We start from the raw sequence: 13188 nt of genomic DNA on the forward strand, positions 1-13188 counted from the left end.
AGATAATCTCTATCTTAATTCTATCTTAAACTTTACCCACTGTAATAGGAAGACTATCATGATAATATTTTAAGCATTTTTATTTTTTCCTTATTCCCAGTGGTGATCTGATACTGGATTTTTTTTTTTTTTTGCTAGTCCGTATCTCTAGAATAATACTTGAAATTTTCAGAAATCATGATGAATTAAAATATGATTGAAAAGAACTATCTTTTATGGTAGTTAAATGTGAAGAGAAGGGTCTTAGAATTAAGTAGATATGGGTTCAGATCCCCTTGTTAACATTTACCAGCTTATGTGTAACCTTGGTCAGTTTTCCTTATGCAGAATGTGACTGTAGTAGTAAACTGTTCTTCCTAAGTAGTGGGTTTTCATCATCCCCCTAGGATAGTCAGACTGACTCAAGAGAAGTCAAACAGCTATGGACAAAATCGTTAAAGTGAATAATATAATATTTGAAATCAGTTGAATGTTGTGGGTCAGTAAGTTAAGTCATGTTTGATAACAGTAAAGGATTCATACTGTTGGTAGTGAAGATACCTAATATTTATGTGTTTGCTGTGTACTATATGCCATTCTTTTTTTTTTTTTTTTTTTTTGAGATGGAGTCTCGCTCTGTCGCCTAGGCTGGAGTGCAGTGGCGCAATCTTGGCTCACTGCAATCTCCACCTCCCAGGTTCAAGTTATTCTCCTGCCTCAGCCTCCCGAGTAGCTGGGACCACAGGCGTGTGCCACTCCGCCTGGCTAATTTTTTGTATTTTTAGTAGAGACAGAGTTTCACAGTGTTAGCCAGGATGATCTCAATTTCCTGACCTCGTGATCCGCCCACTTCGGCCTCCCACAGTGCTAGGATTACAGATGTGAGCCACCACACCTGGCCCTAGATGTAATTCCGTGCAGTTTATAGATGAGGAAACTGAAGCGCAGAAAAGGTTAATTAAAACTAGTCCAAGGCCACGTAATAGTACTCAAAGAGCAGTTTGAACCCAGGGAAGTCTTGAGTGTTTACAGTACTACTTCTGTACAGTACTACTTCCTGTTGGAAGTGATGACATTTAGTAATGTTTGCTGTTGATACCAAGGATTTGAGAAAATGAAAGTGTTAATATCTTTCATTAACAGAAAAGATTAAAGTCTGGAAAAGCACCATTTTTGTGTTCTGTGGAGTTACTTTGTGTTTTGTTCTCTATGTTTCATTTGTTGTTGTTGTTGTTTGTTTGTTTTGTTTGGTTTTTGTTTTTTGTTTTGGAGGCAGGATCTTGCTCTGTGGCCCAAGCTGGAGTGCAGTGGCATTGTCTCAACTTACTGCAACCTCTGACCCCTGGCCTAAAGTGATCCTCCCACATCAGCCTCCCCAGTGTCTGGGACTGCAGGTGCACGCCACCACGCCTGGCTAATTTTTATATTTTTTGTAGAGACATTGTTTCGCCATGTTGCCCAGGCTGGTCTTGAACTCCTGAGCTCAAGCAGTCTGCCTGCCTCAGCTAATTATAGCTCGCTGCAGCCTCGACCTCCCAGGCTCATTCTATCCTCCCATCTCAGGCTCCTAAATAGCTGGGACTAGAGGTGCATGCCACCACACCCGGCTAATTTATTTTATATTTATTTATTTATAATTATTTTATTTTTTAAAAGAGACAGGATGTCACAGTGTTGGACAGGCTGGTCTGTAGCTCCTGGGCTCAAACTATCTTCTCACCTCCCTCAGTGCTGGGATTACAGGCATGAGTCTCTGCTCCCTGTTACAACTTAGTTTTGAGGATCTGTTCTTACCTCTTTTGAACTTCCATTATAAGTAGAGTGACTTTACATTCTGATTTGCCCAGGACAGCTCACATCTATATCTTCTCATGGCATAATTATTAATAGCATCTTTTTTCACAAAAGTATCCCATTTGGGATGATAAATTATATAAATAACTTAATTTAAAACATAATTTACATTTTAAATCCTTTTAAGTCTTGGGATTATGTTTATTTGGTTAGTTTAGGGGTTTTCCATAACAATTTAAAAAGTCTGAAGTATAGGTATACTCATGTAAATGCCCGAGTGGGAGTGTATTTTATTTTTTTTTTGATGCAGTATGCCTGGGTGCTGATAGGTTTCTTTGGAAATGGGGAAAGCAAGCCATACATTTGAAGGAAAAGACACTGTATATTCCCTCAAACATTGGAGTTAGGATAGAAGAGCAGATTGATAAGAAACACTGAGTTGCCTGACCTTCTTTTAGAGTTTGTGAAGTAGGGAACTAATATGAAGTGGTATTGGATAACACATTTTATAGATCTTAACAGTTTCTTAATTTTGTTTTCTGTAATGTTGTATGGTTGCTCTTTCTACTACAGTAAAAGATTCTCCAGGGGCAAATCTCCTATTTTTATTGCTGTTCTAATCAATGCATTGTTTAACCTTTTTTTTTCCTCTTTAACTGTGTTCTATACTGAATTGTTGCCTTCCCCTACATTTAGTTCACTTTAACCTATTCTTAGTCACCAGCTAGTAGATCCCCTAAAAGTATTTGAGTCAGTATCTTAAACTGTCAGAGCAAATAGTTTTTAGAATATCAGTGAAGGCCTTTGGTAGAGTGTTAATTTCAACTATTAAATTTTCCTGTGCATAAAAACTTCTAAATGTTCGAAAATGAAGATACTCATAGTATAGTGCTTGGCCATAGTAGACACACTTGGTAAGTGGTTTACAGACTCCCCTCCCCGCTGCTTCCCAGCCCAGGTAAACAATTTGCGTTTTTTCTTTTTCTTTTTTCTTTTTTTGAGACAGAGTCTCGCTCTGTCGCCAGGCTGGAGTGCAGTGGCACGATCTCGGCTCACTGCAACCTCAGCCTCCCAGATTCAAGCAATTTTCTTGCCCAGCCTCCTGAGTAGCTGGGACTGCAGATGTGTGCTGCAATTTGCATTTTAAAGCATTTTGAAGGCACTCCCAGAACTTTAATCCCAAAAGACTTCAGAATAGTCTCAAAGGGGTGCTATTACTTTTACTACCTCATAAGATTAGTCTATTTTAGCCACTTCTTTGTCTGTGATAAATGCTTTATTAGTTATTACAACTTTAGATTACTTATTTGTTATTATTTTGATACTGAGACTTTTTTCTTCATGAAGTATGGGATAAAAACATTGCTTTATTCTTTAAGGAATTATTTTCATCTGCTTGGAATGGCTTATACAGTATTTTTAAGGGATTAACTTGGGTTTTAACTGTGAATGTTCTATTATTTAAATATATCAAGTATGCTTTAGTATTCATATTACTAGATTTATGTTTTGTTGAATACGTGAATCTTTTATGAGATTTTTAAAATAGAAGGAATACAAGTTATAGTTTACTTACTGGGATCTTTGTTAGAGCAGATTATTGTTTAAAATGTCTGCTCTTTATAAATACCAGTCATTTACAGCCCAGGGCCATCCTAGCATTTAAAAACTTTTTTTTAAAAATGGAGTTGTTTTTTTTAATTAAAACATTTAAACATTTTAATTAACATTTTTTAATTAAAACATTTAGTTTAGTTTAGCAAAAGATCTTTAATTCAGGAACATGCTCAAATTGAATTTTTTCTCTTCCCTTTAAAGCTGCCTCTCCTGGTTTGTTGTTGTTTTCCTATTGTGGTCAATAGCAGTACCATTTACCTTTTTAGCTGTTTAAGTTATTAAACAGGTTATTCTTTTTACTTATCTTCCCCACCATTTGTATTCAGATCCTTTTGACTCCAAGGTGTCTCAGATCCATTTTATTTTCTCAGCTTTCTCTGCTAGTATCCTCTTTTTTGTTTGTTTGTTTTTTGTTTTTTGAGACAGTCTCACTCTGTCACCCAGGCTGGAGTGCAGTGGCGCAACCTCCACCTCCTGGGTTCAAGCACTTCTCTGCCTCAGCCTCCCAGGTAGCTGGGATTACAGGCACTGGCAACCACGCCTGGCTAATTTTTGTATTTTTAGTAGAGACAAGGTTTCACCGTCTTGGCCAGGCTGGTCTTGAACTCCTGACCTCGTGATCCACCTGTCTAGGCCTCCCAAAGTGCTGGGATTACAGGTGTGAGCCACCTCTCCTGGCCCAGTACCCTCTTTTAGTTCTTGCTCTCTTGGCCCTCTTATTGTAAATTGCCAAAATTGATCTCCTTGTTCTTTCTATTTGTTATTCTTAAAACTTACAACTTGAGTTTTTTGTAGTACATAGTGTCACCCTTGCTAACTCTTCTCTATTCCCTGTTGCTTCAGTAGAAATCTAACTTCCTTAGCATGTCTTTAAGGGTCTTCATAATCTGATCTGCCAGCATCTGTTAGCTTTGCTAGCATGAACTTTTGACCTTCCCACATGTTTCATCTCACACCCTATTCTACACACTGTGCATTTTCTCAAGTTTTGTGTTTATTAGTGGTTTACTATGTCACACACACAAACACACACATCTTATCTCAGACCAATTTCAGGTATTACTGAGTTATATTTATTACAGTTTATATGTTTGTGAGCTCTCTAAAGGTGAGCAGACCATGCCCTTAAGAGGTAAACATATAGGTAATTGAGTGTGATTAGTTTAATAGAAGTATACACAGGTTTTATTGTTAGCACTGAAAAGACTGGACACCTACTTAAGAGTTGAGAGTGATGGTGTCTTATGAATGCTTCTTTAAAATGCTAAGTTCACTTCTCAGAAAACCAGTCTGTTCTTCTCAAACAAACATATCCAAGTTGGCCACCTCCTAAGCGACAGGGACAGTAGGGAGATATGAATGAATATTAAAGAATAAGAATTGTCCAAAATGTTCATTTTGAGTAATCAGTGAATGATTGTATTAACACAATTTTTATGTGCTATGCATGTCACAGTATAGGATAGAGCACAGGGCCTTGAGATTGTTTCTTTTCTATGCATGTTTTCTACCATCCATAGCTTTTTGTTATGGATTTGACAGATAGTACTCAGCAGCTAGTAAGAGGTGTGAATTTCACTTCCATTGAATAACTGAGTTAAAAATGAAAAAGTATTTTCTATTCTAGAAGATATGATAGGAGGTGGTCTAGGGAGAGGACTTGGAAGTGAAGGGAAAAGTTCAATCATTCCTATGGATATGCTTATTAAATCTGTTATTGAGTAAGGAATTTAATAAGCCTTTTGAATAAATTTACATTGTAATAAAAATGTATGAAAAGTGAAGAAAAGTCAGAAGTAGATTTTGATTTTTGTTTAAGGTCTAGAATTATTAGCACCAGCACACAAAAATAAATGGGGAGTTAATTTACTATTAACAAAACAGCTTAGAAAATAGGTCACTCTGAATTTTCATTAGCATTGAAAACTAATGTATACATAGCAGTGATATGTTTGAGACTTCTTATATATTAATTCTTTGTAAGTAGGATAAAATTTAACTGTAATTTTTCCTCCAAATAGCTTTTGCCTACCAAAAAGTTTTGGGAACCTGATGATTCAACAAAAGATGGACAAAAAGGCATATTTCTTGGGGATGATGAATGGAGAGAGACTGCATGGGGAACTTCTCGTAAGTTACTGGTATATGTGTGAGAATTGTGAATATATTTAGCATTTTATAAGTCATAATGCACCTTTTTTTTTAGAGTGAGTCTCCAAATTTTTGCATTTTTTGTATAGTTTTGCGCTGTTGCCCAGGCTGGTCTCAAATAACTGAGCTCATGCAATCCTCCTGCCTTGGCCTCCCAAAGTGCTGGGATGGTAGGCGTGAGCCACCACACCCAGCCCTATGCACATTTTCTTAATGGCAGCTAAGAAATGTAATTTTAGAAGTGTTTGTCACAGTAAGATTTAATCAAGGGTTTTTTTTTAATTGATTGTAAAATTCTGTGGCTATTATTAAAAAATAAGATGCTGGTGAGGTTGTGGTGAAAAAGGACCACTTATACACTACTAGTGGAAATGTAAATTAGTTCAGCCATTGTGGAAAGCATTGTGTCAGTTCCTCAGAGAAGTAAAAACAGAATTATCATTCAATCCAGCAATCCCATTATTGGGTATATACCCCAAGGAATATAAATTGTGCTACCATAAGACACACACGTGTATGTTTGCAGCAGCATTATTCCATAATAGCAAAACCATGGAAAAACCTAAATGCCCATCAATACTAGGGTGGATAAAGAAAATGTGGTACATATGCACCATGGAACACTATGCAGCCATGAAAAAAAGATTGAGATAATGTCCTTTGCAGCAACATGGATGGGGCTGGAGACTATTACCTTTAGCAAACACAGGAACGGAAAACCAAATACTGAATGTTCTCACTTATGACGAGAACACAGGGACACAAAGAGGGGAACAACAGACATAGGGGCCTCCTTGAGGGTAGAGGGTGGGAGGAGGGAGAGGATCAGAAAAAATACCCATCAGGTACTTTTTTTAGTGCCTGAGTAATGAAATAATCTGTACACCAAACCCCTGTGACATGAATTTACCTATATAACAAACCTGCACATGTACCCCCCCCAATCTAGAATAAAAGTTTAAAAATAATAAAATTCTGTATTTTCATTTAAAATGGGGGATAGATTAATTTAACCATCGAAATTTTTAGTCTTAAATTGTACTAGATGATCGTGACTGATTTATCTAATTGCAGCTCAGCCTAGCTTTATTAGATATTTGCCACACCCAGGAAGGAAGTAGACTGTCTTGGTAAGATAGAGCTCCCAGAAAGGGAGCAGATCTTTAAATGTTTTGATTTCAACTTCATAAGTAGTGGGGAGAGACTTAGGTCTAAGAAACTGTTAAGGGAAAATTAACTGGTGTATAAGGAGTATAACATGCAGGAGTGACAGTGTTGGCAAATTAAAGATCATAGTTAAATGCTTTTTTTTTTTTTTCCTTTTTAAGAGGGTGTTGCTCTGTTGCCTAGGCTGGTGTGCAGTGGCATGATCTTAGCTCACTGCAGTCTCAAGCTTTTGGGCTAAAAAGATCCTTCTGCCTCCTCTTCCTGAGTAGCTAGGACTACAGGCTCACACCATCACATCTGGCTAATTTTTTTTTTTCCCCTGAGACAGAGTCTCGCTCTGTGGCCCAGGCTGGAGTGCAGTGGCCCAGTCTTGGCTCACTGCAACCTCCGCCTCCCAGGTTCAAGTGATTCTCCTGCCTCAGCCTCCTGAGTAGCTGGGATAATAGGTGCCCGCTACCACAGCCTGCTAATTTTCATATTTTTCGTAAAGATGGAGTTTCGCCATGTTAGCCAGGCTGGTCTCGAAATCTTACCTCAGGTGATCTGCCCGCCTCAGTCTCCCAAAGTGCTGGGATTAGGGCATGAGCCACCATGCCTGGCCGTGTCTGGCTAATTTTTAAAACTTTCTTTTAGAGATGGGGGTCTCACTATGTTGCCCAGGCTGGTCTCGGAACTTCTGCCCTCAAGTGATCCTCCTGCCTCAGGCGTGAGCCACCTTGTTCGGCCCATAGTTGTATTAAAGTAGTTAGCATATCATTTTACTGATTATATTTTAAAATGTTTCCAGTTAGTAAAATCTGAGAGGCGTACAGCTAGATCATATATTTTACAAATATTTTCTTTTTTTTTAAGTTAATACAGTTTGCTTAAGCTCTGCAGAATAACCAAAGTAATAATGAAAACAAATTTTTGGATGATAATTAGCCAATTATCATTATTTTTCCAGTGTTAATCATGAGATATTTTCTTATTCGCTAAATCATTAAAATATATTAGAAGATTTAATGCTTCTATATAATGTTTAATTTCATTGTTAAAATAAAATAATTGCCAAAAAGCTAAAATCTAAAAGGTTAGGAAGTCTGGAAAATGTTGGTGATTTCAACAAAGTAGGTTGCAAATGTTGGCAACAAGTAATTTAGACAAAAATTTTCTTAAAACATTATAAATTTCCTTTGAGTTCAACTAATATGTGATACGTAATATGCCAGGTTTGGAGAATATAAAGATAAATTATATGACCCTTGTCCTCAAGGAATTTTTGTTTTTCTGAATTAGAATTAACCTATATTAGGTTAGACTCATAATTTTAAATATTTAGTAATTTGGACTGGGATACATCTTCCCTACAAAAGGCATATTTCTTGCTGAGAGCATGTGTGCTTGATAACTTGGTTGATGGACATGATTTGAAAGTTGAATGCACAATTTATTTACCAGAATCAGAACCAAAGATTTAAAAAAGTTTTTATCTTTTTTTTTTTTTTTTTTTGAGACCAGTTTATAAGACTGGCTAATTTTTGTATTTTTGGTAGAGATGGGGTTTCACCATGTTGCCAAGGCTTGTCTCAAACCCCTGAGCTCAAACAATCCACCTGCCTCAGCCTCCCGAAGTGCTGGAATTAAAGGTATGCGCCACTATGCCCAGCCAACCAAAGATTTTTTGAGGTGTTGAAAAGCAAAGCATCTTGAGCACACGATGACAGAGAGAGATTATTTCAAGATGGATGATAGAGAAACCGTGAAATTTATTATTTCAGTCAATTTTTTGTACCACTCCTTTCCCAACTCTCATAACATTTTGAAGATGAGTGTTTGTCTTTTACTAGAAACCATGAGAAAATTAGAAATGAATGGAATTTTGTTTACCTAACAAACATTTATTGAATGCCAGACACATAAAAATATGCATAACACCTTCTTGTTCTAAAGGAATTGTCATTCTAAGAGAGTCTCTTTCCATGACTGCAGGAGACTTGACATACTTCCTCTCAGCAGAACCACATTACTTGTGATTATCAGGTTCATTATGTTCTCCAGCACTTCTTGGCATTTGAACATGCCGGTTTCTGTAACTGAAATGTCCTATCACCCTCACCTCCCCATTGGTTACCTTTTTTTTAACCCTTATCAGCTGAAATATCACTTCCATCTGTAATTGCAGCACTTTAGGAGGTCAAGGCTGGCAGATACTTGAGGCCAGGAGTTTGAGACCAGCTGGGCAATATAGTGAGACCCTGCACCTTCCCACCAAAAAAAAAAAAAGAAGAAGCACACTTCCTTTGGTGGCATTGATTTGAAGACTTGGAAGGATTGATGCCCATCTTTCGTACTTTTGCTTTTTTTTTTTCCCTTAAATTTTACTTTTTCCTTTAAGCTCTGTTGGACTTGAATGCCCATCTTTCAGATTTCATAGTATCATGGATTATATTTTTGTTAAAGCGCTTTTATTCTATTCTAATTGCCTTTTATTAAACCTATACTCTTGAGGACAAACTGTGTTGTTCTCGGATTCCTCATGTATAGCTCATTGCTTAGCATACAAGAGAATGAATCAATATTTCAACTGTGTAATGAATGGATACATGACTGAAAGAAAGGATGTAATGACTAATCTCCTGGATGCACATACTGAAATGGAAATGTTTTGATTTGGTTTAACAAACCTGGCAATCATTTCAAAATTATTACAGTTAATAAAATGATAACTGGCTACCAGTATGACATTTCAGCCTCAATAGTTTAAATATTGAGTATTTATACCTGTCACAAACAAGCCAGAGGTAGCTGGTAGCTTACCGGTTCTTTCAAAAAAGTTTCCAGCAAAAACTATTTGAATGTTGCCTCAAATGTGTTACTATATTTGCATTCCATTAACTCTCAGATCTTAAATACTACCTTTACTTTTCATTCCAAAAGTATGGAGAAAAAATATATCAAATGAATAATTTTGTTTTAAAATAAATTGAAAAATTTTAAGATAGAAGATAATTTAGTTTTTTTTTTAACCAAGAATAGAAAATTCTGTGGTATCACCGATTTTTCTGGACTTACTCATTTGTGATTATAGCGTTATAGTCGTGAGTTCTGATCTATCCAGTGCGTAACTGTGAACTTGAGAAGTGTTTCTGCCAAATTGAAGGTTTATTTTATTTTATTGTTATTTTAATTTATTTATTTGCAGTGGGGAGCAGGGTCTCATGTCACCCAGGCTGGAGTGCAGTGGCACAATCATGGCTCACCAAAGCCTTGACCTCCCGGGCTCAGGTGATCCTTCCACCTCATCAACCTCCTTAGTAGCTGGGACTATAAGTGCCCGTCACCATGTCCAGCTAATTTTTGTATTCTTCGTAGAGATGAGGTTTCGCCTTTTTGCCCAGGCTGGTCTTGAACTCCTGAGGTCAAGCAGTCCACCCGCCTCAGTCTGTCAAAGTACTGGGATTACAGGAGTGAGTCACTGCCCCTGGCCTTTTTTTTTTTTTTTTTTTTTTTGAGACAGGATCTCACTCTGTCACCCAGAGTGGAGTACAGTGGTGTGAACATGGTTCACTGCAGCTTCAACCTCCTGAGTTCAAGTAATCTTCCCCCCTCAGCTCTCACCTCCTGAGTAGCTGGGACTACAGACCTGTGCTGCCATGCTTGGCTAATTTTTAAACTTTTTGTAGAGATGGGAACTCATCATGTTTCCCATGCTAGTCTCAAGCTCCTCTGCTCAAGTGATCCTCCTCAGCCTCCTGAAGTGCTGGGATAGCACGTATGAGCCCCTGCTGTCCAGCCTCTTCTAGGTTTTATCCCTGAAGGTTTATATTATGAATTGTTACGTTATAAATTGTCAAAAGGAGGTTAACTTTTTAAAATGATGTTTATAAGCAACTGATCCTTCAGGTAGTATGCTTTGCATACTATTTCTACCTTTATTGACCTTTTTGGTTGTACTGTTCTTAACATAGGTTTTTATATGTTTATTGCCAAATGGCGCTTTCCGTCTGTATTTTCAAGATGTGTGCTCCAGCCAGTTAGTCTCAACCAAAAGTTTTCTCCCAAATTCTGTAGGTTGCCTGTTCACTCTGATGATAGTTTATATTGCTGTGTGGAAGCTCTTTAATTAGATCCCATTTGCCAATTTTGGCTTTTGTTGCCATTGCTTTTGGTGTTTTAGTCATGAAGTCCTTGCCCATGCCTATGTCCTGAATGGTATTGCCTAGGTTTCCTTCTAGGGTTTTTATGGTTTTAGGTCTTACATTTAAGTCTTTAATCCATCTTGAGTTAATTTTTGTATAAGGTGTAAGGAAGGGATCCAGTTTCAGCTTTCTACATATGGCTAGCCAGTTTTCCCAGCACCATTTATTAAATAGGGAATCCTTTCCCCATTGCTTGTTTTTCTCAGGTTTGTCAAAGATCAGGTGGCTATAGATGTGTTATTTCTGAGGCCTCTGTTCTGTTCCATTGATCTATATATCTGTTTTGGTACCAGTACCATGCTGTCTTGGATACTGTAGCCTTGTATTATAGTTTGAAATCAAGTAGTGTGATGTCTCCAACTTTGTTCTTTTTGCTTAGGATTGTCTTCGCTATGCGGACTCTTTTTTGGTTCCATATGAAATTTAAAGTAATTTTATCTAATTCTGTGAAGAAAGTCAGTGGTAGCTTGATGGGGATAGCATTGAATCTGTAAATTACCTTGGGTAGTATGGCCATTTTCATGATATTGATTATTCCTATCTATGAGCATGGAATGTTCTTCCATTTGTTTGTGTCCTATGAAGAGCTTTATATAAAGATTATAGTAATAACATTCAAAATAAAACAATGTGCTGATTTTTCTTACTTCAGTATATTAATTTGTTTAACTACATTTTGTTTAACTTATAAGTATATAATTGTGTTTTTTCTTCCAAACAGACCATTCAATGTCCCAGCCTATTATGGTACAGAGAAGATCTGGACAGGGTTTTCATGGAAACAGTGAAGTAAATGCAATACTGTCTCCGCGATCAGAAAGTGGAGGCCTTGGTGTGAGCATGGTAGAATATGTATTAAGTTCTTCTCCTGCTGATAAATTGGATTCTCGATTTAGGAAGGGAAATTTTGTAAGTATTTTGAATAAAGAAATATTTAATATTTGCTTGAGAGTTATTTGGTTACGTTACTTTTATTTTTAATTCAATTTGTTTTTCTGTGCCCTTGCTATAGCTAAGAGAAATTTTGTAACTATTATTGCTATTCTTCTGCTTAGCCACTTGAAAAACGTGAGATGATAGAACCATTGGAAATATGTATAATCTGAACCATGTTACAAAAGTCAAATCATACTAATTTTAAAACATAATCTGTAAAATTAAAATTGCTTATTCCTGGTAGTGCTTGATCTGAAAGTAACTAAACAAAATCGTCTACGAATTAAAGAAAATTTTAATCTAGTTTGTGGTGTTAACTGCTTTTCCAGCACCGCTATAGTTAAGGTTGCCTTAGCCCTTCTGTTATAAATCACTAGTTTGTACGCAATTTTTTGGCCTTTGATAAATTAATTGACTACGAAATTAAATAAGATTCAATGCTTTTATTGTTTACATGCACTGTAGTGTAGTGTTAGGTCACCTTATGGTGCCTTTTTTTTGTGTTCTATTAAATATTCAGAATCAAACAGATTCTTTTTCCTCAGGGCACTAGAGATGCTGAAACAGATGGACCTGAGAAAGGAGATCAAAAAGGCAAGGCTTCTCCATTTGAGGAGGACCAAAACAGAGATCTTAAACAAGGAGATGATGATGATTCTAAAATAAATGGCAGAGGTTTGCCAAATGGAATGGATGCCGATTGCAAAGATTTTAAGTAAGATTTTAACTTTCTCAAGAAGAAAAGCGTATCTTTTTAGGGATTATTACTATTAGTTGATGTGACTGATTTAGACATTTTCATCATTTAGGTTTATTTCCTTTGAACTTTGTGTTAATCTGGACAAATTTTAGTTTTTTACTATAAAGAAAATTTGTGATTATGAACCATTTAAAAAAATAATCTTCAAACCAGCCTCTGAAACAGTGCATTCTGTTAAAGGAGTAATGTTAGAAGCTGTGCTTACTTTTCTGGTAATATAATAGTCTAAATTTGAACTTTTTCCTCTCTGTTAAATTTTAGTGAACTGTAGGTTTACTCTGATTTTTTTTTTTCCCCTCTTGGGAGTGCTTTTGAGCACCTTTCAGTGGAGTTTTCTTCCTTCTGAGTATATATGCCCTGCCTCCCATTTAACTTTTAAGAGGAGACAAAATTAGCTTAGGAGCAGTAATCTTTCTTACAATATATGAGTTTGTGCTAATACTTAAGATTATTCCTGCAAATAGCAAATAGGGAACATATTAGAGACTTCTAAAAGTTAGCTTTAAGCTCATAATTTTTTACATTGTAGCCTTTTGTTGTCTTTTTATGGCAGTTAAATGAATACTTTAGCCTTTGGTCTTAGATTAGACAGTATACATTTAT

At 36.5% G+C, this 13188-nt stretch overlaps 1 protein-coding gene across 30 annotated transcripts in view; it reads left to right on the plus strand.

Annotated features, from left to right (window-relative positions):
- PUM2 (pumilio RNA binding family member 2) overlaps nucleotides 1-13188 on the plus strand; it is a 102507-nt gene that overhangs the window by 26961 nt on the left and 62358 nt on the right. For all 30 annotated transcript variants that reach the window (XM_024927602.5, XM_008952362.6, XM_024927605.5 and 27 more), the window contains 3 exons: nucleotides 5412-5520; nucleotides 11611-11798; nucleotides 12371-12540. In XM_024927602.5, the coding sequence (XP_024783370.1) occupies nucleotides 5412-5520; nucleotides 11611-11798; nucleotides 12371-12540 (467 nt within the window). The remainder of the gene's footprint in view (nucleotides 1-5411; nucleotides 5521-11610; nucleotides 11799-12370; nucleotides 12541-13188) is intronic.

The sequence above is a fragment of the Pan paniscus genome, chromosome 12 (assembly GCF_029289425.2).
Source record: "Pan paniscus chromosome 12, NHGRI_mPanPan1-v2.0_pri, whole genome shotgun sequence".
Lineage (NCBI taxonomy): Eukaryota > Metazoa > Chordata > Mammalia > Primates > Hominidae > Pan > Pan paniscus.